Consider the following 25,336-nt stretch of genomic DNA (forward strand, 5'->3'; position numbering starts at 1 on the left):
TATCTTTCTGAAAGCAGTTTAGGGGTGTGTATAAGTTTTTGTTTAACCCATTTTAATTTTATTTTTTTCTGAGTGTGCAATTTTAATTAAATTTAAGTTAATTACAAATTTAAGTTACAGATTTTGTTGATAATAAAAATCCCTGGTGCATGGACATTTGAATAAAAAACAAATATGCTGGACTTTGAGGATTAAAAACAATTCTAGTTTGAAGAATCTCATTTTCAATTGATTAAGGTCAGGATAGGGAAATAAGACCGTGAGTCAATAACTCCATTCTGGTGGGTGTCAACAGTTCAGGTTGGTGGTTATTTAATGGTGTGGGGTATATTTTGTTGGCACTCTTTGAAACTAATATATTTAATACATTTCTGACACCTCCTTGAGCCTTGCAGAAATATTTGTGATTGTTTGAGGGGAAAAAGGCAGACCAACTTGTCTTTGAGTAAATTCACTCTGTTAATGTCTATTTAACTTGTAATTTGAGGCTTCTTATTTGAGAAGACAAAAGTTCTTCTACTGAGATTTTCTTCCTACACATAAAGCATGCCTACTGTATCCTGTTCTGTATATTAATACAAATTAATCTTATGATTCTAAGGTTTTTTTTTTCTTTCAGGTTTGTTTCTTACTGTTTGCTGTCCTGTACATAGCCTCCTACTTCATCATTACCAGGTATAAAAGGAAAGCTGGTAAGTGAAACATTTAATTAGTAGACTTGTTCAAAATATTTGCTCTTTCGTGGCCTATGTTCAGTTCTCAAGTTAAAATAAATAATATGAGGTGTTGTTAAAGCCCATTTAATTTATGTAGAACCCAAGAATCTTGGTTTGAAAGTGATTTTTTGAAGTTACAGGGTATGTCAAATAAAGATGATAGTTTAAGAACTTTCCAGCACAATGTAATAATTGTAAAGTATTGCAAGGTCTGCCCTTTTCTGACAGTAAATAATGTACTGCCTGACAGAGCTGGTACCCATGTTGAAAGCTTCACAGGTTCTGTGAGTTCAGCCAGAGTCTCTGCCATTTTTTCCCCTTTTCATTCTATTGTTGACCATAAAACACGAGACATCAGACAGACAGTCCTCTCTTCTGTTTGCAACATCCAAAATATCCACTTTACGTATTCCTCTGCATTATATGCATTATACTTTTGGGTCAGATCTCATAGGTCGTCATATCTCTTGCTCACTGAGCCCACTGCTTTGACTTAAGGGGCCTGTCACATACTAGTTGAAATGAGCTGTTAGTTATGTCACACTACACAAGTGGCAATGACAAGAGTGACTTCCCTTGCCTTCCTAAGATTATGTCAATAAAGTTTGTGACAGAAAATTGCTTGAAAAGTCAAGTAATGTGACATAATCTTTAAACTGCAAAATTAAATGGGTGGTTTCATTAACCTAAAGGGAAAATGGCAGGAGAAATAAAGGGAAGCAAACTTATCACATTCTTGGCTAGTAAAAAAAAAGAATTTTATTTTGTTGCATCTGTTTAGGGTTTGCTACTCCAGTATTATTTTATTATTGTTGTTGATACTTTGTTATTATTATGTAATTATGATTGTTTACATTGTAGCGTATCAGTTCAAGTCAGAGTCCTTGAAAACTGTCAAAAATGGTATTTAAATGAGAGTGAAGGTTTTGAAAACAATGACAAATCATTTGAAAAAAATAAAATTTAAAAATACAATAATTTTGAAATTATTGTTACTAATAATCACTTTTATTTTACTTAGCATTAGAACCATTGTAATAATTCAATTTGTTAGTCTTTAAATTGTATTGAGTGTGTTACTTTTGATTTTGATGGCAGTAAATAAAATTTCACATTAAAGCCAAAATCAACACAGTGCTTATGTTGCTTTATTTTTAACAATGCTTATTTGTTTACTGTTTTGTTAACTAGGATGTTGTACCGTGTTAGCCATTATGGATGTAATGAGAAGTCAAGCAAAATTACATCTTGCCTGAAGAAGGGGCCAGAGTTGCCTTGAAAGCTTGCATATTGTAATCTTTTTAATTAGCCAGTAAAGGTGTAATTTTGCTTGACTTCTCATTATTTTGTTAACAAAATATGTACATATTAAAATAAATCAAGTTACCTTGTATTAGACTTGAACCCTAATTTCCAGAGTTAGATTTTCAATTATTGTGTTAAGGTTTTTAGCAGTCAATATATTTCACCTAATCTTGACTCGGTTCATCCCATTTAAATTTTTGTTTAAATTTAAAGTTGATTTTAAATATTTCAGCAGTCTGTACAGTAAAGCATAACACATTGGTACATTGTCTAAATTTAACGTAGAGTGAGTCTTTTGAGTCCTTTTTGGAGCAGTTTATTATTACAATATATAATATGAACTGCTCAAACAAATTAAAGGAACACTTCGAAAACACATCAGATTTCAATAGAAAAAAAATCATGCTGGATATTTATACTAATATGGACTGGGTAATGTGTTAGGAACGAAAGGATGCCACATCGTTTGATGGAAATGAAAATGATCAACCTGCAGAGGGCTGATTTCAAAGACACCCTGAAAAATGAAAGTGAAAAAATGATGCGGCAGGCTAGTCTATTTGGCTGAAATTTCATTGCAGCAACTCAAAATCGTACTCTGTAGTTTGTATGGCCCCACGTGCTTGTATGCATGCCTGACAACGTTGGGGCATTCTCCTAATGAGAAGACTGATGGTGTCCTGGGGGATCTCCTCCCAGATCTGGACTAGGGCATCACTGAGCTCCTGGACAGTCTGAAGTGCAACCTGGAGGCGTCAGGTGGACTGAAACATAATGTCCCAGACGTGTTCTATTGGATTTATGTCAGGCGAGCATGGGGGCCAGTCAATGGTATCAATTCCTTCATCCTCCAGGAACTGCCTGCATACTCTCGCCACATGAGGCCAGGCATTGTCATGCACCAGGAGGAACCCAGGACCCACTGCACCAGCATAGGGTCTGACAATGGGTCCAAGGATTTCATCTTGATACCTAATGGCAGTCAAGGTGCCGTTGTCTAGCCTGTAGAGATCTGTGCGTCCCTCCATGGATCTGCCTCCCCAGACCATCACTGACCCACCACCAAACTGGTCGTGCTGAACGATGTCACAGGCAGCATAAAGTTCTCCATGGCTTCTCCGGACCCTTTCACGTCTTTCACATGTGCTCAGGGAGAACCAGCTGTCATCTGTGAAAAGCACAGGGTGCCAGTGGTGGACCTGCCAATTCTGGTATTCTATGGCAAATGCCAATCGAGCTCCACGGTGCCAGGCAGTGAATACAGGGCCCACTAGAGGACATCAGGCCCTCAGGCCATCCTCATGAAGTCTGTTTCTGATTGTTTGGTCAGAGACATTCACAGCAGTGGCCTGCTGAAGGTCATTTTGTAGGGCTATGGGAGTGCTCATCCTATTCCTCCTTGCCCAAAGGAGCAGACACCAGTCCAGCTGATCAGTTAAGGACCTTCTACGGCCCTGTCCAGCTCTCCTAGAGTAACTGCCTGTCTCCTGGAATCTTCTCAATACCCCTGAGACTGTGCTGGGAGATACAGAATACCTTCTGGCAATGGCACGTATTGATATGCCACCCTGGAGAAGTTGGACTACCTGTGCAACCCCTGTAGGGTCTAGGTATAGCCTCATGCTACCAGTAGTGACACTGACTGTAGCCAGATGCAAAACTTGTGAAAAAATAGTCAGAAAAGATGAGGAGGGAAACTGTCAGTGGCCTCCACCTGTTAAACCATTCCTGTTATGGGGGGCATCTCATTGTTGCCTCTCTCGTGCACCTGTTGTTAATTTCATTAACACCAAAGCAGCTGAAACTGATTAACAACTCCCTCTGCTACTTAACTGACCAGATCAATATCCCAGGAGTTTCATTGACTTGATGCTATACTATATAAAATATATATTTATTGTGACTTGAGAGTTGATGTCTTGCAACCCATAGGTGAGGCTTAGTACCTCAGCAAGGCCAGTTTTATTCAACTCAAAACAGGAACAGCAAGGTTATTTATTGTAACGGGGTCTACCATTCTACTAAACACAGACACCGCTTTGTACATGGCAGCGTGTAGTTGTTTCTGTGGTACTGTGATCTTGCCTGTTGCCTCTGCAACGAACAAGCAACCCTGAGCAGACGTGGTAGTGTCTCAAAAGAGTTCAGAAGTATGTATATGGAATTAGATGTGTTGTGTTCTTCTCAGAGTCCATGTATTGGGAAATACCTCTATGCTGCTCCAGAACCCTCCGTATCAACTTATTACTGGACCTCCAACTTGTGGGAAATTCAGTGATAAACTGGTATACAAGGAGATTCAGCTCCATCTGAGTACTGGTCAGTTCTTTTCTCCTTTTCCAGCTGTATGAGAAGCTACTCGCTTAGGGACTACTTCTTGTAGTCCCTAACAGCTTGGTCATCTCTGGTGTTCCTCATACTTCTCTTTTTGGGAAGAACACATGCCCACGGACACAATAAACAAATGAATTATTAACTTTATAGCATGTGTATTTTTTTTTGGTAAACATCAGTCTCTTCACAATTTCTTACAAACACACAAATCTCTTTTTAAAATATATTTTTGGTATTGCATTACATCTGTCAATTTATAGTCTTTCTTAGACATAAGCATTAAATCCATCATAATCAGTTAATCAAACAATACAGTATATACAGTGGGGCAAAAAAGTATTTAGTCAGTCACCAATTGTGCAAGTTCTCCCACTTAAAAAGATGAGAGAGGCCTGTAATTTTCATCATAGGTATACCTCAACTATGAGAGACAAAATGAGAAAAAAAATCCAGAAAATCACATTGTCTGATTTTTGAAGAATTTATTTGCAAATTATGGTGGAAAAAAAGTATTTGGTCAATAACAAAAGTTCATCTCAATACTTTGTTATACAGTAATCCCTCCTCCATCGCAGGGGGTTGCGATCCAGAGCCACCCGTGAAATAAGAAAATCCGCGAAGTAGAAACCATATGTTTATATGGTTATTTTTATATTGTCATGCTTGGGTCACAGATTTGCGCAGAAACACAGGAGGTTGTAGAGAGACAGGAACGTTATTCAAACACTGCAAACAAACATTTGTCTCTTTTTCAAAAGTTTAAACTGTGCTCCATGACAAGACAGAGATGACAGTTCTGTCTCACAATTAAAAGAATGCAAACATATCTTCCTCTTCAAAGGAAACAGAGATGAAAGCAAACATATCAATAGGGCTGTTTGGCTTAAGTATGCGAAGCACCGGCGGTACAAAGCTGTTGAAGGCGGCAGCTCACACCCCCTCCGTCAGGAGCAGAGAGAGAGAGAGAGAGATAGAGAGAAACAAAGTCAAAAATCAATACGTGCCCTTTGAGCTTTTAAGTATGCAAAGCACCGTGCAGCATACTTAAAAGCTGCACACAGAAGGTAGCAACGTGAAGATAATCTTTCAGCATTTTTAGACGAGCGTCCGTATCGTCTAGGTGTGCGAACAGCCCCCCTGCTCACACCCCCTACGTCAGGATCACAGATAGTCAGCGCAAGAGAGAGAGAAAGAAAAGTAAGTTGGGTAGCTTCTCAGCCATCTGCCAATAGCGTCCCTTGTATGAAATCAACTGGGCAAACCAACTGAGGAAGCATGTACCAGAAATTAAAAGACCCATTGTCCTCAGAAATCCGCGAACCAGCAAAAAATCCGCGATATATATTTAAATATGCTTACATATAAAATCCGCGATAGAGTGAAGCCGCGAAAGGCGAAGCGCGATATAGCGAGGGATCACTGTATACCCTTTGTTGGCAATGACAGAGGTCAAACGTTTTCTGTAAGTCTTCACAAGGTTTTCACACACTGTTGCTGGTATTTTGGCCCATTCCTCCATGCAGATCTCCTCTAGAGCAGTGATGTTTTGGGGCTGCCGCTGGGCAACATGGACTTTCAACTCCCTCCAAAGATTTTCTATGGGGTTGAGATCTGGAGACTGGCTAGGCCACTCCAGGACCTTGAAATGCTTCTTACGAAGCCACTCCTTCATTACCCGGGCGGTGTGTTTGGGATCATTGTCATGCTGAAAGACCCAGCCACGTTTCATCTTCAATGCCCTTGCTGATGGAAGGAGGTTTTCACTCAAAATCTGACGATACATGGCCCCATTCATTCTTTCCTTTACACAGATCAGTCGTCCTGGTCCCTTTGCAGAAAAACAGCCCCAAAGCATGATGTTTCCACCCCCATGCTTTACAGTAGGTATGGTGTTCTTTGGATGCAACTCAGCATTCTTTCTTCTCCAAACACGACGAGTAGAGTTTTTTTCATCTGACCATATGACATTCTCCCAGTCCTCTTCTGGATCATCCAAATGCTCTCTAGCAAATTTCAGACGGGCCTGCACATGTACTGGCTTAAGCAGGGGGACACGTCTGGCACTGCAGGATTTGAGTCCCTGGTGGCGTAGTGTGTTACTGATGGTAGCCTTTGTTACTTTGGTCCCAACTCTCTGCAGGTCATTCACTAGGTCCCCCCGTGTGGTTCTGGGATTTTTGCTCACCGTTCTTGTGATCATTTTGACCCCACGGGGTGAGATCTTGCGTGGAGCCCCAGATCGAGGGAGATTATCAGTGGTCTTGTATGTCTTCCATTTTCTAATAATTGCTCCCACAGTTGATATCTTCACACCAAGCTGCTTACCTATTGCAGATTCAGTCTTCCCAGCCTGGTGCAGGTCTACAATTTTGTTTATGGTGTCCTTTGACAGCTCTCTGGTCTTGGCCATAGTGGAGTTTGGAGTGTGACTGTTTGATGTTGTGGACAGGTGTCTTTTATATTGATAACGAGTTCAAACAGGTGCCATTAATACAGGTAATGAGTGGAGGACAAAGGAGTCTCTTACAGAAGAAGTTACAGGTCTGTGAGAGCCAGAAATCTCGCTTGTTTGTAGGTGACCAAATACTTATTTTCCACCATAATTTGCAAATAAATTCTTTAAAAATCAGACAATGTGATTTTCTGGATTTTTTTTTCTCATTTTGTCTCTCATAGTTGAGGTATACCTATGATGAAAATTACAGGCCTTTCTCATCTTTTTAAGTGGGAGAACTTGCACAATTGGTGGCTGACTAAATACTTTTTTGCCCCACTGTATTGTTTCACATACTCAAAATTAAGTAAAACTCTGCAATTTTGATTAAGTAAAACTTAATACAGCCTGATACAACAATGACGAGGTGAACCTAATGTTCAAAACCCTTAGCCTTGTCCATTTATTCTAACACACTGTTTTAATTTTACTGTTGCCATAATCCGTGGTAATGCACACTTGTCTATTTTCTTTTAAATTCAAAGTCTTAAGCATATTCTGACTAGCTTTTGCAATGATCTCCCTGTTTTGATCTTCTGGGAATCTGCTTATTTGTACACATACACTTTTTAACTCTCAGTTTTCTAGAAAATGTACAGTGAGTTTCAGGTTGGGTTTAGATGTTTTGTTAGACCACAGATCTGTGATATTTTCAAGGTATGTGACACTGGAAAGTTTTTCAGTAATTTTCTCTATGATCTCAGAGTATAAATTTGGTAATGCTTTCGCAAAAGAAACATTAGAGCCAAGAATCATTCAGGCTGTAAAAGTGGAAGTCCTGAGCATTGCTAAGGCAATGTTATAGGCATGTCTTGCATAAGTGTTATGTCCAAGCGTCACCCAGGCAATGGTGTAGGTGCGTCTTCCCCCTTCATCTGTGTGATCAGTAACCTTCTGAGATCACTAACCTCCTCAGTAATAATAGCCGTAAGAAACGCTTGTGATATGAGCAGTGATGTTGAGGAGCCTCTCATCAGCAGCGATGACGAAGTGAATCTGTCTTCAGGTAGTGAAACTGAAATGGACAGTGAGCTGAAAGTGATTCTGATGAATCTGAAAGTGATGCTCGTGTTTGGGTTTGTGTTGACCCTGCCTCAAATAAAGCAGCGCCACCTTGTTTTGATTTTGTGGGGCAGCCAGAAGTAAAAGTGGACATAGACAGCCAAGATCCACTTACTTACCTGAAGTTATTCCAGGATGATGATGTGATTGACAGAATTGTTGTGGAGACAAACCGTTACGCAAACCGTTACGTTATGCAGTGTTGGTCAGGTAAATGACCATATACCTAAGCGGTTTTCCCATTCAAAAAGATGGGAACCGGTAGCTGCTGATGATATATGGGCCTTTTTAGGTTTATTGACACTGCATGGTTTTGTAGGAAAACCTGAGCAGCGATGGTACTTTGGAGAGATCATGTCTGAGTGTAGGTTTTCACTGATTATGAAATATCTGCACTTTACCAACAATGAAGACTTTGATGAGAATACTCCACCCAGCACCAAAACTGAAAAAAATTTGGGAGCTATACCAGGCCATTGTAGCAAAGTTTTAGAACGTTTACATTCCAGACCATGATGTCAGCATTCATGGATACAATACATTGCATCAAAAAGAGCAAGATTTGGTACAAGGTTCTTCATGCTTTGCAAATCTAACACTGGATACAGCTGGAGTTCTGTTTTGTACATATGAAAAGGGACTAAGTTTGACGAGAAATACAACCAGTATGGCATTGCTACATAGTCAGTGCTGACATTGCTAGATGCTTTGTTTGATCAAGGTTACTGTGTAACCATGGACAATTTTTATACTTCGCTCAACCTATTTGACAACTTGTTGCAAAGAACGACTGACGCATATGGAACAGTGCATCCCATCTGTTGTAGCATGCCTAAAGACTTTGGGTGAGCTTAACTACAGTGATGTGCACTAGTGGCTTGGCTTAAGTGTAAAGTCCTTCCAATGAGATAGAAAGACAAGAAAGATGTTTGTCTTTTTAGTCCTGTGCATAATACAGCTTCTGTAACTGTTCAAGCTAAAAGCAACAAAGAGGTTACAAAGCCTTGTGTTGTGGTCAACTACAACATGGGTAGTGTAGATCGTGCTGATCTACAATTGACTTTCTATTCCGTTATGTGAAAGCAACAAAAGAAGAATTATAAGAAGATATTTCATCGTCTGGTTGAACAGCGTATTTGAAATTCATTTGTGCAATTCCAACAACAAGCTGACAGGACTGTCTCTCTTGCAAACTTCAAATGCCAATTAGTCAAACAAATCATTGCTGCACTTCCACCGTCGATCCCACCGTCAAAGTAAAGTGGTCACATTCATGTTACTTGCGACCCAGCACATCGAGGATCAATTCAGAGCATCTTATTGATTGACATTTCATTGAATTTATATCACCAAAACAGAAGAAGCAGAATCCATCTCGTACATGTACTTTTCAAAAGTTAATTTCAGTCTGGAAAGAAAATCCACAAGGAACCACATTATTATTGTCCCCACTGTGACGTTGGATTGTGTATTCACTATACTTCAAGACATACCACACAAAAGAAACATTTTGACAGTATATACAGTATTAGCATTATTGTTTTTCATTTCATATTATTATTCATCATCATCATTATTATTATTTGTGTCATTATTATATTTTTGAAATTTAATAAAAATGTAATTTTTTAAACCAAAAATGCAATGCTTTTACATGGTTTTTTGAGAAAATATGTAATGCTAAGAAGGTTAAAGATGGCAGTTTTGGTTTGGAAGTACAAGAGGAAGACTGTGCAGTATAGAGTGTTATGCTGTCTTTGTACTGAACTATGTAACATTGTTTGAGGTAATGTAAGATATTTGTAGTACTGGTAGCTTTGTAAACAATCTTTTTTAGGGGTAGCTTACATGTGACTGTGCTTTGTTGCTCGCCCAACTCTTTGACGCCAAACCATCTTAATGCAGTAAGTCCACGAGTGCTTTTTTCACAGATAATATCTTAACTTGTACTGTCATCCTGTAGAATAATTTCCCAATTCTCTGCTCCATTTCCACCAAAGAACCCCAATGTATGAGAGGTAAATCATGAATCTGTGTAAGGAGTTCAGACTTGAAAACAGACCAGTCACAAGTTAAAGGAAATAACTTGACCTTAAGTCATTCAGACAAGAATGTACAGTACATGAATGCCTGATTGGTGATTTTAACAGTAAGACCAACTGTACATTTGAAAGTGCAAATACCCAAACAACAGTGCTGAGTTATGTGTACTACATATCACTGCTGAGTGAATATTTGTGGTGTAAACAAAATTGATAAAGCTATAGATCCTCTAGAAACTTAAAAATGTATCAAATAAAACCTCAATTTTGGTTATATCGCCCAGCCCTATTTGAGAGTCATTAATGGCATATTTCCAGTATTTAACATGACATTTTTATGTTTAAACACATTCATGTTACTTGCGCTCCCATGTGTCATCTGCTGTTTAATGTAGTGCAAGTACATTAAAACAGCACAAGAAGGTTTGGGCTTTTCAAACCATGACTGCAGAAGGATAACACCTTTTAGAAAGCCCCATAAGTTAATGTTGCTATAGATATATAAGGATGTAAAAGACAGACATCAGACTTGACATAGAGCTTAGTGTTACAATATTGTTTGGGTAGCATGGTGGTGCAGTGATAGTGCTGCTGCCTCACAACAAGGAGACTGGGGTTCAAGTCCAGGTGCTCTCCATGTGGACTTCATATGTTCTCCCCATGCCCATATAGGTTTCCTCCAGATAATCAAATTTCCTCTCACAGCCTAAAGACATGCTATATTGGCCCCTAATGTATATGTGTTTGTGTGCGGTTCTGTGTGTTCACTCTGCGATAGGCTGGTGTCCTGTTCATTCATTGTTTCAGCCTTATGCTTAGTGCTTGCTGGGATAGGCTCTAGCTTCCTTGAACCACTGCTGTCTGGGTAATTAGTTTCAAAAATGGATGGATGGTATTGCTTCTGTTGATATAGTAGCTGGCTTTGTGGTTGGATTCTAGATCTTTACATTTATTTAAAACTGAGAACTGCACAGATAAATAAGGTATACATTAACATAATCAAAACTTATTTATACATCTTTCCTAAGTGACCTTATAAACAACATATTTACCTTTTTTATTTTTTAGATGATCATGAAGATGAGGATGCCATAGTCAACAGAATATCGTATGTACTATGCATTGAAATCAGTGATCATAAATGATTTATTGTTTAGCAAGTAAAATATTTTCTGTAATTTTCTTTAACATCTACAACTGTTTAGATTACTGGAATTTTAATAAATTGCAAATAAAATGTATTCAGATTGATGTATCTGATTGGTCTGATAATGTTCACATTTTTGAAAAAGTAATTATAGTTATATTTAATATTTCATTGTATTACTTCAATAGTATTCTTTGCTTTTAGTTAATCAAACTGTATTATTAAAGGGCAGGCAAGAAAATAAGAGTACAACTCTTTTTGATTATTTTTTAATGTTATCTCATTCAAAATAGAAAGTGTTGTTACACATTTTTTGAAGGAAATCATCATTTGTCTAATTTACGCAAAAACAGCTAACAGAACATTTCATTTGAGTGAATAGTTCTGAAACCAGAGCCAATCAACAACATACTGGCTCAGAATGGTGTTAAAGTCTGGGTTATTGGTGCAAATGCTGAATAGTGTTTTGTGACACATCCACTCATACATTTTCCACCGGCACTTTGAAGAAGAAAGAACACCATCTTTCATTTTATAGTTTTATATTAGATAGATAGATAGATGGATGGATGGATGGATAGATAGATAGATAGATACTTTATTAATCCCAATGGGAAATTCACATTCTCCAGCAGCAGCATACTGATACAAGTATGATACATTAGGACATATGTTGCCGTCTTCTGGTACTTAGCAAGTCCTAAAATCATGTAAATTTAGCATGAAGTAACAATGACAAACAGGCCTCAAAACTTGTTTCAGCTATTTGATCTTAGGTTAGTATAGGTGCCTACACTGAACAAACATGGGCTGCTCAAAGCAGCTAATTGGAGATCTGTTAAAGCAAGGGAAGGTTAATAATAGATTAATAAGTTAATAAAGCTTGGTAAAATAATAATTGTAATACATTTTATTTATGTAGCAGCTTTCTCACACTCAAAGCTCTTATGTGGACACATGTTTTTTTTTTTGTGGTCAGAAACCTGACACATTTGAAAATGATGTGCAGATATTTTCTCTTTATTTATTAATTATTATTAACTCAGCCAATAGCAAGAATGAATGATGTGTGGAGCATAGTATATGCAAGCATTTTGAGAATAAGGAATGCTAGTACTTTGGATGTTTAGATTAAGACCGTGCAGAAATACATTTCAATTTCAAATAAGTCTGTCAGGTAGAATGACACTATATATATATATATATATATATATATATATATATATATATATATAATTCACTAAGCCATCAGCAAGCAAGACACCCATGGAGCACGCAGGACGGAGCCACGCCCACCAACTCTAAGACCATTGGATATGGCGACAACTCGCAGAGCCACGGCCACCAACTCGGACGCAGCAACTCACAAAACACGGCGTCATTTGCATTCGTCTCTGCTACAGTCCACATGCACCTCTGAGCCACGTTGTCTTTTCGGTTACGACGCACGACCGCATCCACCTTCGCAAACTGTTTTACACGCTATATACAGCGATTCGCATCCACGACAAACATGCTTCTTCTTAGATGGTCCTGCAGGAACACGGAAAACATTTGTCTACACAATACTCCTTATTCCCTGGCCCGCATCCACCCTCGCTCTCCAGGCAACAAACACCACGAAAGTCGCTTTCGTCTCCATGGCACACGCACAACAGAGCCCCATCCACCAACAATTCGCGCAAGAGCGAAAGCATTTGCCAAGAATGTTTTCATTAATCAAGAACGAAAGTTGGAGGTTCGAAGACGATCGCATACCGTCGTAATTCCGACCATAAACGATGCCGACTGGCGATCCAGCAGCGTTATTCCCATGACCCACCGGGCAGCCGGCATGTTTGTCGCAGATGTGAATCGCTGTATGCAGCGTGTAAAACAGTTTGTTTGTCGACCAGGGCACGCAAGAAGCTGCACGCAAGACAGACCGTGTGATACGCACGACGGAGCCACGCACGCCAACTCACAGAGCCCCGCCCACCAACAATTCACTAAGCAGCTGACCATGGCACACGCACGTCAGAGCCCCACCCACCAACAATTCGCTCGAGAGCGAAAGCATTTGCCAAGAGTGTTTTCATTAATCAAGAACGAAAGTCGGAGGTTCGAAGACGATCACATACCGTCGTAGTTCCAACCATAAATGATGCCGACTGGCGATCCGGCAGCGTTATTCCCATGATCCGCTGGGCAACCAAAGTCTTTGGGTTCCGGGGGGAGTATGGTTGCAAGGCTGAAACGTAAAGGAATTGACGGAAGGGCACCACCAGGTGTGGAGCCTTTGGCTTAATTAGACTCAACATGGGAATCCTCACCCCGGCCCAGACAAACAGAACAATGAAAAGTCAACATGGCTCAGAGGTGCATGTGGACTGTAGCAGATGCGAAACCGACTGGGGCGGTGTTTGGAAAATGAATAGTCAACATGACTCACAAGTGCATGTGGACTGTACACAGACGAAAGCAATTCAGGTGAGGAGTTGGGGGCGGGCACATGAGCAGGCAGTGCATACTGAACGATGACTAAGAGATGACTGTTCACCCATCAATACATCATCCTCACTGGGCGTCCTTCCCCTCACACCCCGTTCTGCCCTCCACGCGCAACTGCCATCCAGCCCCGTCCCTCGCTGTGGGAGGTGGGGGCACAGCAGTGGTCCTCCAGTTTTCAGTCACGGACAATTGTATGTTGCTCTCTCCAGAGTTCCCTTACAGTCGTATCCTCAAACCCACCCCATAAGAAGAAGCATGTTTGTCGCGGATGTGAATCGCTGTATGCGGCGTGTAAAACCGTTTGTGAGGGGTATCCCATGGTGTTACAGTTGGTGGGCGGGTCTCTGTTAGTTGCTCTTGCGAGCGGGCACATGACCAGGCAGTGTGTATGCTTCGAGAGCGAGGGTGGAGGCGACAGGACCATCTAAGAAGAATCATATTTGGCATGGATGTGAATCGCTGTATGCAGTGTGTAAAACAATTTGTTTGTCGCAGATGTGAATCGCTGTGTGCAGCGTGTAAAACAGTTTGCGAGGGGTATCCCATGGTCTTAGCAATGTCTATGCTTCAATATGAATCGCTGTATGCAGCATGTAAAACGCTGTATTGTATGTTGCCCTCTTCAGAGTTCCATCTTTTCATTCACCTACAGTCGTGTCCTCAAAACAAACCCCATTTGGACAACTGTGTCTTTCAGGAAGTGTTCACCCATCAATACATAATTATGCGGCGTATGCTACGCCGCGGGTTGGCTAGTTTGAATATAATTTAGATGAGTTATAAAAACTTTGTATTCAAATACAAAAACCTAAATGTTAAAGTAAAGGTGTTTTCTTTACCTCCAACTAATCTTGGCATTGTCTTACTCCAGACACAATATGCAATGTGTCTGTTTATCTGTTTTGCACATCATTTACATATTTTATTTTAGAATTAATTTTTCATCTACCTCACTTAGGGATGCTCTGATCAGTCAGCCAATTTTCACCAAAAAGACTTGATTGATGATCAGTAAAGTGATCGCTCACAAAAGCCAATCATTTCAGCCACTGCTTTTCTAAGATTTATGGTAATTTAGTTGAAGTGCTCCTTTATGCAAGGTATTATGGTAGATGACCCAGAAGGTTTTTTTTTTTTTTTTTTAAAGCAAACCTCCTGCTGTGTAAACAAAGAACAGCAAGTTGAATCTTGTTTCCACATTATAATATGGAGTAAAAGTCTATTATAAAGCAAGATTAAGTACTTTCAGTTTTCATGTATGAAACATGTACAGGAACCACTTTAATAAAGGAAAGATGTGCAGTTACATACCTTTTCCTGACCTCTAGTAGAGTAAACAATATTAACATGTATGAACAGTCAAAAGCGATTTTGCCTGGGTATATTATGTGCATAACAAGCAATGCAATTATCCCTGGCTTCAGTTTCTCTTTAATCTTATTGCTCTCTCACTCTCTGAGTATCTTGTTTTGTAAAGAGCTGTGTTTGCCAGTGTCACATTTGTTTGGTCTTCATGTTTATCTTTTAAGCAGCAAATTCACGATACTTAAACACTCAAAGCTTTATAAACACACTGTCAGAAAAATTACAAATATGAATTATAATTGTATCAATATAAAACAAAAAAATGTGGCTAACCTGTATTACAGTTTACCTGTAACTGTAAAAAGGGCAAAATGGAAATGGATCCTACAGTTCTCAACAGGTGTCCCATGCTGAAAAATATTCAGTTGGATCTTTCGTCTGCATTTTTTTTTGACTGAACAACAGTTTTCACCATGTCATTTTCTGCCTGCTGACAGTCCTGGTTTTGTGAAGGGCTGTGTTTTCAAGTGTTGCATTAATTTGAAGGATTCAGTTTTCAAATGCTTATTTTAGAAATTATTCACGATTCATTAGCATATCATGGTTTGCAAATGTAGCACAAGCAGTAAAGATAATAAGAAATTGACAAATATTTTTGAGCATTTACTGATTTTTAACCTTTAATATTCCAGCTTTGATTTTTGGCTGATTTGAAAGCCCTAATCTGAATGAAAGGAGTCATTTAAATTTCAGCAACTTGTTCTGTAAGGTGGAAATCAGTTAATAAAGGGACATGGAATAGTGTGAATGTCATTTCAACATTCGAACACCTGCATTTATTGTCAGTACTCTTGAAATTCTATCTACCACACATTTAAGAAAAGGAGGCAATAAGTTACATAGGGATATGAGTGGCATCAATTTATGCTATGATCTGAGGGATGTGATGTGTGGCTTTAACCCACCACAAGACTATTACATTAGTCTTAAAGTACATTTTTCTTTATCCTGTTGTAACTTTTTATTTTGGTTATACAATATGGGGAATCTAATGGTCTAATCTTTTTCGTTGAATCATATACGTGGGCGGCACGGTGGCGCAGTGGTAGCGCTGCTGCCTCGCAGTTAGGAGACCCGGGTTCACTTCCTGGGTCCACCCTGCGTGGAGTTTGCATGTTCTCCCCGTGTCTGCGTGGGTTTCCTCCGGGCGCTCCGGTTTCCTCCCACAGTCCAAAGACATGCAGGTTAGGTGGATTGGCGATTCTAAATTGACCCTAGTGTGTGCTTGGTGTGTGGGTGTGTTTGTGTGTGTCCTGCGGTGGGATTGGTTCCTGCCTTGTGCCCTGTGTTGGCTGGGATTGGCTCCAGCGGACCCCCGTGACCCTGTGTTCGGATTCAGCGGGTTGGAAAATGGATGGATGGATGGATCATATACGTTTACTGCTATTGTTTTATTTTAGTGTTATATTTTGGACCTGGGTACTGGTTGCTAGGGTGTGCCCACTGAAGTTGCATTGTGTGATGTTATTAATTTGATGGAATTTCAGCCAGCATTGTGCCAGATTCTCACTGAACTTGTGCTTTCTAAAGAAACTGTGATTTATGAACATCACATCCTGTTTTCTGAATTTGACTTTGGTTTATCAATTTGTCCGACTCACATTTGAACTGATATCTTGGTTTTGACCCTCAACTTAATTTCTTGACTATGTCTTCATCTCCTGATCCATCTAGATCTGTCTTAATCATTAGCAGTATACAGACGATATTCTCTGTGTCCAAGCAGTTTTTCCTTAACAAGCACAGCATACTGAAATATTGTTTTGCTTCTATTCTCTAATGGTGCATTTTGGTTTATTTGCATATCTTTGAGTGAGATTTTATTAAGAAAAACTTTACTTGAAAGACTGTATTTGATTAAAATGTTAAGAATTGATCGTACCAAGCAAAAACTGTTTTCCTTTATTATTAATGACAACTAGAATTGATTTTCTGTGGTCCAAACTTCAAGCAGCTGTTGAGAAGATAGGCTTACTTTTATACTGAAGGTAACTTTACTCCCATTTAAGTAATGGTGCAGAATGATGTTTGTATTAGAATAGATGAAAATAGTGTTTTCTCATACCAAAGTTTTTTTTTTATTTATGTTTTTTATTTGATAAATGTCATTTTATATGCGTTAGTTCTCTGCAGATTTAGTTTTGTATGATGCTTAACAGGAAAATCAAAAAATCTAGTGAAACATTTCCAATTCAAATGCTATTTTAGTGCACCTACAAAAAAAGTAAAACTAGTCCTTTGTCACATTTAACATTCTGCAACTTATAGTATTAACTTTTTTTGACCATAATTATGAGTGCTGAAAATACATTTTTGTTGTATTGTCCTTATTTCATTTACTTTTTTATGTACTTGTTACTAATCTGGCAATGTGTGTGCATGTAAACATGACCTAAATCAGAGTTGTTTTGCAGGGTTTCTTTTATTCTATTTGGATCATTTATGGGCCAAAATGATATGTCGAAAACTAAAAAAATTGGTATAGTTTTGATTAATGAAACCAGACGTGTGGAGAAAATGTATACTAATTTATGAACAAAGACAATCACAATATTATAGAGTAATGAGAAAATAGGTCTGCCTATCCATTATCTTAAGTAGCCTTTTTCGTTTCAGATTTGTTCATGTTTCTTCTTTTTTTACCATAACAGTTCAATTATTTTCTGACTGTAAAAATCTTTTGCCAATCTTCTGAAGAAACACCACTCCTGTACCAAGCTCATTAATACACTGTGACAGCTACACTTGTATTTCTGCAGCTGTAAGGGTGAATCAATCAGTTCTGTGCACATGAGCATTAACATCATGTATAGTGTAGTGCAGTGTATTTTTTTTTCTCCTGTGAAAGGCTTGTCAATATCTGTAAAACTGCTTTTGAAACAAGGAGCCATTTTGAAATTAATTCTAAATCTTTGTTATTTTTTGCCATTTCAAACTCTTACACCATAATAGATACCTATGATTGGTCCCCTGAACTATATTCAGTTATTCCGAATAGCTCAGTACGTTGGATTTTTATATATACAGAAATTAAGCAGTGTAGCAGTAGAGGCTTTTATCGACCTCTTGAACCCTCAGGTACCACGCCAAACACCAGGTAAAAGTCCAAGACTTATTTATTTTATAATAATTACGTGCACAAAGCACCCTCCACACTACACATACAATAATCAATAATCACTACAAATACCAATCCTCCTCTCCCAGACACTTCGCCACCCTTCCTCCCAACTCAGCTCAGTGTCTGGGCTTTCCCAGCATCCTTTTATACCCCCTGACCCGGAAGTGGTTCTTATCCAATCATCCACAAGTCCTCATTACTTCCGGGTCAGAGTGAAAGCCCTTCTCTTCAACGTGGAAGCACGTTGTTTCTTCTGTTCATGTGACCAGGACGTACTTCCAGGTTATAGGGCACATAACAGTCTGTCAGCCTCCCTACAGCGACTCCCGGTGACCCCCATGGTAGCAGGAAGGGCTGTGCATTCAAACTACAAGGTCCATAAGGCCCTGCTGGAATTCGGGGGACCTCCATGCTGTCGGGAGAGCTCCACCTGGCGGCCTGGGGGTGAGGGCCGGAATATTTAGCTGGCCATCCATCACAGCAGTTATCCACTGAGTCATTACCAAAATTCCTTGAAAGTTATCTGACAGACTTTTCATGCTATTATATGCAGTTGTAAACTAACATCATTTGTAGTTCAAATATTAAAGTAAAACACTTTTCCAGTATTATAAATGTTGTATTATTATAGTTTTATGGCCTTAAATGCTCATTAAGCTCTTTTGTTCATATCTTCTGAGGCTCATTATGTTACTTCTTCTGAGGGCATCATGTTGTGAAAACATGCTTTAGCAGTACCTGCCTTGTGGTATTTTTAAACACACCTTAAACTTTAGTAGTACAAGAACTGTATTAACAGTTTTGGTTAAATTAGTTTTCACATGCAGACTAGAGACTTCATCCTTACCCCTAAATGTATTCTGAATTTAGGTAATTAGGCAAATTGTTTTGGATTTCTACAAAAAATAGTGCAGAATTGCATTAATTTTCAGCATATCTTCTTTTCCTCCTATTAATATTTTGGAATGAAACTGTTTATGACATCATTATTTTGTTCAGGCAGTATTAGTCAAACTGGTGATATGTGGTTCAACAATGTAAAAGTGATTATCTAAAGAAAATACTTTAGATCCATGACTGTGGATCATAACTGGGCCAGACAACTCAAATTCAAGTTCAAAATTATTTTACAATATGTAAACATTACATTAAAATTAATAATTGTGATAGTGAGCATCTCAGTTGTAATAAAAGTTATATCTTACTTGAAAATTTCTGAAGAAAAATCTTATTATTTAAATTTTTCATTTTTTGTTGCATTATTTTTACTGTTAAATTTTCATTATTTGTAAGCAAGTGTTATTAATTAATCTTTTAGAAATAATGTATTGAATATGGTTAAAGTATTATTATATGTACCAAACTTATTTGACTTACAAAATGTTCCTTCTCTGGAATATCACTCATCCTTGTTAAAATAAATATTATAGAGCAAATAGGATAACTACTCTTCATCACAACCTAGGTTTGAACTTCTACTGTACTATATACCGGTATATTCTGTTACTAGGTCTATGCTGAATATGCAAAGTAGTAGCACATCATATAGTATTCTTTGTGAACATTGCTGGGAAAAATTGTTTTTGCCTGCACAAAGTAGATGTCCTAAATGATATGCCAAATTTTTAGTTTGTTGGTATAAAATCTGTGATGGGGTTATAATGTGAGTTTTAAAGAATTCACCCTAAGTGAATGTAAAGTTCTGTCTTCAACTATATATTGGTGTAAATTTCAAGGATTTTGCCATTTGAGGACTAAATGAACAATATTAATGTCATTTCTGTACCGTTTTAGTCTTCTCTGTATGTTTTAAATGTCTGTTTGCATCTTTTTTGTCAAAGTCTATGTTCCTGACTGCTTAATAATTGCTAAATAAATATTTCATGGTAATACGTTTTATTTCTCTGTTAACATTTTGTCTTTGATTTGCAGGCTTTATTTGTGCACATTCACATTGGCTGTCTCTGCTGGGGCAGTGCTGCTTCTGCCATTTTCTATAATCAGTAATGAGATCGTACTTTCATTCCCCAAAAACTACTACATACAGTGGCTTAATGGATCATTAATCCACGGTTAGTATTATAATTTTTTTTTTTTTGTTATTTTTGGTGATTATAATGATTAATTTGTAGCTGAGGTGAATGTCTCTGTCTTCTTTATTTTTCTCTTATAAAAGAAAATACCTAGCTTATCTTTCACTTCCTTTGGCTGATCTGTAGTCTAGATCTTTACCTTCCCAGTGCTTCTGCTAGCACAAGATAATCAGACACCACCAGAAAACTGAAGTTTTGGTTTCAGAATGTTAATCAGCCCTGTTTGTCTGGTGCTGTTGGTTTAATGATAAAAGGCAATAGCACTTTAAAGTAAGGGAGGACCTTATACAATACAAAAATAATATACAATTTGAAGATGGTACATTGAAACTAGTGACCTGGATATGTGCTATGTAACATTTTTTGTACTTTTTTACATTTAAAGCTGCTTTTTTTTTTCTTTTTTTTTTTAACTGTATTTTGGAGCTACTTCTTTGACAGCAAATGCTGTTCCATTGACTTGTACTTTGCACTATTCAGAAAGCTTATTGCATTCTCTTCTCTTCAAAAAGGAAAATCAGATTTGAGATGATGGCCAGGAATAAAAAGTGAAAAATGTGCTTTGTTCTGACTGATATGTTATATAAATGTTGGGAACCCCACTGCCAGGAAAAATTATTGGCTCCCTAGAATCAGTAGAGCCATAGTTGCAAGTAAACTTATTAAAAGTACTATTTTTTTTTTTAAACATTTATCACTTTCCAAACTGATGACCAAAAGGGATAGCATGTTATCTTTGAGATGTCTAGACTTAACCAACAAAAGATATAGAGAAGTAGTTCATATATTAGGGCAAATTAGGGCACAATGAGCCCCTTACAGATTGATACATCCATAAAGGTGATTGCACTCTTAATAATGGTATATTGAACACCTGGTTGTATTTAGCAAACCACTCTTGTTTGTGAGTGAGAATGAGGTAAATAATGCAGTCTTATTACAAAGTAGAGATTTGCTTTATGGTATGTTAGGTTTAGGTGGACATTTTACTCCAGTTTAGTGATACATTTTTTTCACAGATTCCAGGAGTGGCATATTTAGATGAGAAATCATATTAGGCCCCAGAATAATGTTGGTACTCACAGCAGACTGTGGCACAGTCACAGCTAAAATACAATTTTTTTTTTTAACTTTTAATGAATGTATAAGCTATTTTTATTCTATTACATTAGTTGGAAAGCTATTTTTTGCCTGGTGACATCCAGATGTTTAAGAGCAAACCGCAACACATGTCAAATCCTCTATTGTCATTTTTTTCTGACTTCTGCACTCATGTATTTAAGTAGTCCTGTATTGTGCATTAATCCCTGCTCAAAAGTATGTGATGAGGGATATCTCTAAAAACTACTGATTCATATCACTCAACATAAAGGTTTCATACTTGACATTATTCAGTATGATAACAGAGGTCACAGTTTCTCATATATTTTGAAGCAAATATTTTTTTGGATTCAAACTGATCCCAATTGGATTGACAATAACCTCATACATCTATATGAAAATAATGTCAGTCTCTGTTGTAGCTGTTCCTATTTAAAATGACTGGAGACTTTTGAACATTGTTACAAGAATAAGCATTAATCAAGAGTGAAAATATTCCAGTCATGACTGTGCAGTAACTAGTATACATAGTATTACCTCTTAACATAATACCCCAAATAAACAATTTTAAAAAGCTACAAAATGCATGTTGTGGCTTTTTAAAACAGCATCAGCAGTTCACGTCCCTATCATAACCTTTTATTTTCATAATGAAATTTCATTTATTTCCAGATATATGCATTACAATTGAACAATTTCAATCCAGCAGTCAAGCACACATTGGTATAAGCAAAAGATGAAAAATCCCAACCTTTCCCAATACCAAGATCCAATAGTGAAAAAAACATTGTTACACTTTCTAATATTGAGTAAAACACAGAGTGAAGCAGAAATATTGGGAGGAGCCCAGCAGACTTGTTTTAGAATAACATTAATTCTTGCCAGATTCTAAAAAAGCTCTGCAGAGTTCCACACAAATAGAGTTTGTTTTGGTTTTTTTTTCTTGTTTTTTGTTGTAATTTTAGATATCATTTTCTCATTAAGCTATGGTTGATGTACTGTATTCTAATACTTGTTATTACAGTTTTGCTAGATTAATCAACATGATAACAAGGCTGTATAAAAGATCATGATGAATTTGTTTCTAGATAAGTCTAATTTGATATAGCCTCAAATACTGCTGTAAGAAGATTGGGAATGGCCCATCAAAACTGTCTTAAGAAGGAAAATGCATAAATAAATTAATGGACATTATTAGAAGAAGAAATGCCAGTAAACTCACTAAGATTTGGTAGATAGAGACCAAACCAGAAACAGTAACCCTTGGTTGTAGTCATAATCAAATCTTCTTGTAATCTGACCTTGCAGAAGAGTATCCATTTCTTGAACTACACAGAGAGACAACTCTTTCCAAACATATGTGGAAACAAATGACAACTTATTGCATCAACTCTTTGGCGTACAATGTTTGAAACAGAGTAAAACAGAAATAAAGAAAGTAGACACCCGAGTTGTTTGTGCTATAAACCCCATGACAAAAATGTAGTATACATCTTAACAATGGAAAACATTAGTTGTACTATAAAGAAGTTGCAAAATAGTACTGTTTTGATGGTTATAAAGATAGTTGTGCTTAACGTGACCTGTTTCAGAATAAACTACATTTTGTCCTGAATTAATATTAACTTTCACAGCAAATATTAACAAAAAAAGAAAACTCGAACATACTAGCATTTATACTTACAAGCAGTACTTCTGAAAGTGATTACAAGAAGGATTGGAAAAATCTATTATTAAGGTGTGTGCATCTGTATAGTTCTGATCAGGTGCTCTATCAACTAGTGTGCTTAGTAAGCAAAATTGGTACCAAAGGCCAGAGGGCAGTCACAATAACGACTACACTGAAACATGAGAGAATTACACCACTAAATCATGCTCAACAAAACAACCAGTCATGAAAATTAGGAAAAACACCACCACCAGATTGTTTAACTTGCTGGGCCTGTCCACTGTCTGCCTGGTATCTGCAAGATGTCACCACTAGTTTTGAAAGGAATATAAAAAAAACACTTATTCAGTTCTGGGATGGATAAGCAGGTTGGCTTCATCTTCTTGTGGTTTGTTTGAGATAACACTTCACTGTTCTGGTTAAGTTGACTTCCATATGTGTTGCACTCTATTGTTTACATATACTCAAACTTAGGGTTGCTGTTTGCTTAAAAAGTTAACGTATGTTAACTTAATTTATGATATTTCCTTCAAGTGTATTAATATTTTTCTATAAAGCAAAATTAACTAAATGGTTAATTTTTAATAAAAACCTATTTAATAATCATTGCCTATGCATATTAAATTATTTCAGTTAGTTTATTAAACCTTTTTCTGCAACAGAAACAAGAACCAACAAACACTCCCTCAGGGATTGCTATAGTATTTGGGAAAACAAATGCATATGGTTTGGAATGCAAGACAACATACCAAAAGCACTAACACACCTGATAGAGTTATTTATTTAAATGTTTTAAATTGCACACTATCAAATGGATGGAAATATTAGCATGATCAGTTTGCACCGATTATTGCCTAGTGTTATTGGCTCCAGTATAACATAGGCAAATGTAAGCTATAGTAGGTAACACACAATTAATCTATACTAATTAATAAAAGGCAAAGCCCTCACTGACTCACTGACTGACTGACTCACTCATCACTAATTGTCCAACTTCCCGTGTAGGTGGAAGGCTAAAATTTGGCAGGCTGATTCCTTACAGCTTACTTACAAAAGTTAGGCAGGTTTCATTTCGAAATTCAACACGTAATGGTCATAACTGGAACCTCATTTTTGACAATATACTGTAATGGACGGCAGCTTGATGGCCGTGGGAGGCGGAGTTGAGTGTCACGTCATCACGCCTCCCATGTAATCACGTGAAAAGACTGTGAACTGAGTAAGGAGAAATGAAGGAAGAGCCGCAAACAGCGAAGAACAAAAAATTAATTAAACAATTGAGAAGGGAGCGAGTGAAGCATACAAGCATCTTCATAAGGGAAACAAAGCACGGTGTAAAACGTAAGTTTAAATTAAGTTTATTGAAACGCTCCCGTTGCGGATTGCAATAACATATTCGCGAGATAAAAGAACTCAGTAGGGAGAAATGAAGGAAGAGCCGCAAACAGCGAAGAACAAAAAATTTATTAAACAATTGAGAAGGGAGCGACACAATAAGAAGCCAGCGAGTGAAGCATACAAGCATGTTTAGAAGGGAAACAAAGCACGGTGTAAAACGTAAGTTTAAATTAAGTTTATAGAAACGCTCCCGCTGCGGATTGCAATAACATATTCGCGAGATAAAAGTTTAATGAGAAGACACGAGGTATAAACGAACCACACGCCGTAGCGCAACGTTAGGGGCAACAGTTTCAACCATTCTATGATCTGCTTCTCGCAACTGAAAGACGGCACATGGCGGATGTTAGCCGACTTGCTGACCGCAACGTTAGGGGCTTCAACTCTGGCGCTGACGATAGAGATTAGATTCCCGAGAGGGGATAAAGTGAGTGTGTATGCCTGATGAGCCCAGAATTAGGGAGAAACACGTGTCGCATACTCTTTGCATTATTTGAAAGTAAACTATTAAAACCATTCTATGATCAGCTTCTGGGAACAGAAAGAGGGCACGTGGCGGATGTAACGCGTCTTCCTGACCAACCACAAGCGTTACCTGGCAGGTAACCACCCATACAGTCAGATTGTGATTCAGAAAACGAATGCCATGAATGTAATTACCACGATCTACATACTGTCAAATAAACGAAACACACGCCGTAGCGCGACAGCTGTGAAAAGCAAGGTTCAGAAAAAAACAGATCCTTAACAAATTGTTATTGGTATACTGTATTTTCGATCCGTTTAAAAAGGTTTTCTTTTCTTAAAAAATTAAAAGCAGTACTTCGCCGCAACGAAGCGCGAGAATTTGGCTATATATATCTGCTTCTCACACTTAAAAGAGGGCACGTGGCGGATTTTAGACGACTTCATGACCAAACATTACTGTTACCTGCCAGGTTGGGTTACCACTTTTAATACAAAAAAATAAGGGACGCATACTGCAGCGGGTGCCACATC

The 25,336-nt window shown here is 37.9% G+C and overlaps 1 protein-coding gene across 2 annotated transcripts in view; it reads left to right on the top strand.

The window, feature by feature from the left end:
- The window catches only part of lmbr1 (limb development membrane protein 1), a 161,841-nt gene that overhangs the window by 15,615 nt on the left and 120,890 nt on the right, over positions 1 to 25,336 (top strand). The window contains exons 2-4 of one of the 2 annotated variants that reach the window (XM_051929120.1): positions 620 to 692; positions 11,022 to 11,061; positions 20,009 to 20,148. In XM_051929120.1, the coding sequence (XP_051785080.1) occupies positions 620 to 692; positions 11,022 to 11,061; positions 20,009 to 20,148 (253 nt within the window). Of the gene's footprint in view, positions 1 to 619; positions 693 to 11,021; positions 11,062 to 20,008; positions 20,149 to 25,336 lie in introns of those variants that run through there. The other variant, XM_051929121.1, reaches the window with a different exon arrangement.

Source organism: Erpetoichthys calabaricus, chromosome 6, assembly GCF_900747795.2.
Source record: "Erpetoichthys calabaricus chromosome 6, fErpCal1.3, whole genome shotgun sequence".
Taxonomy (NCBI): Eukaryota; Metazoa; Chordata; class Cladistia; order Polypteriformes; family Polypteridae; genus Erpetoichthys; species Erpetoichthys calabaricus.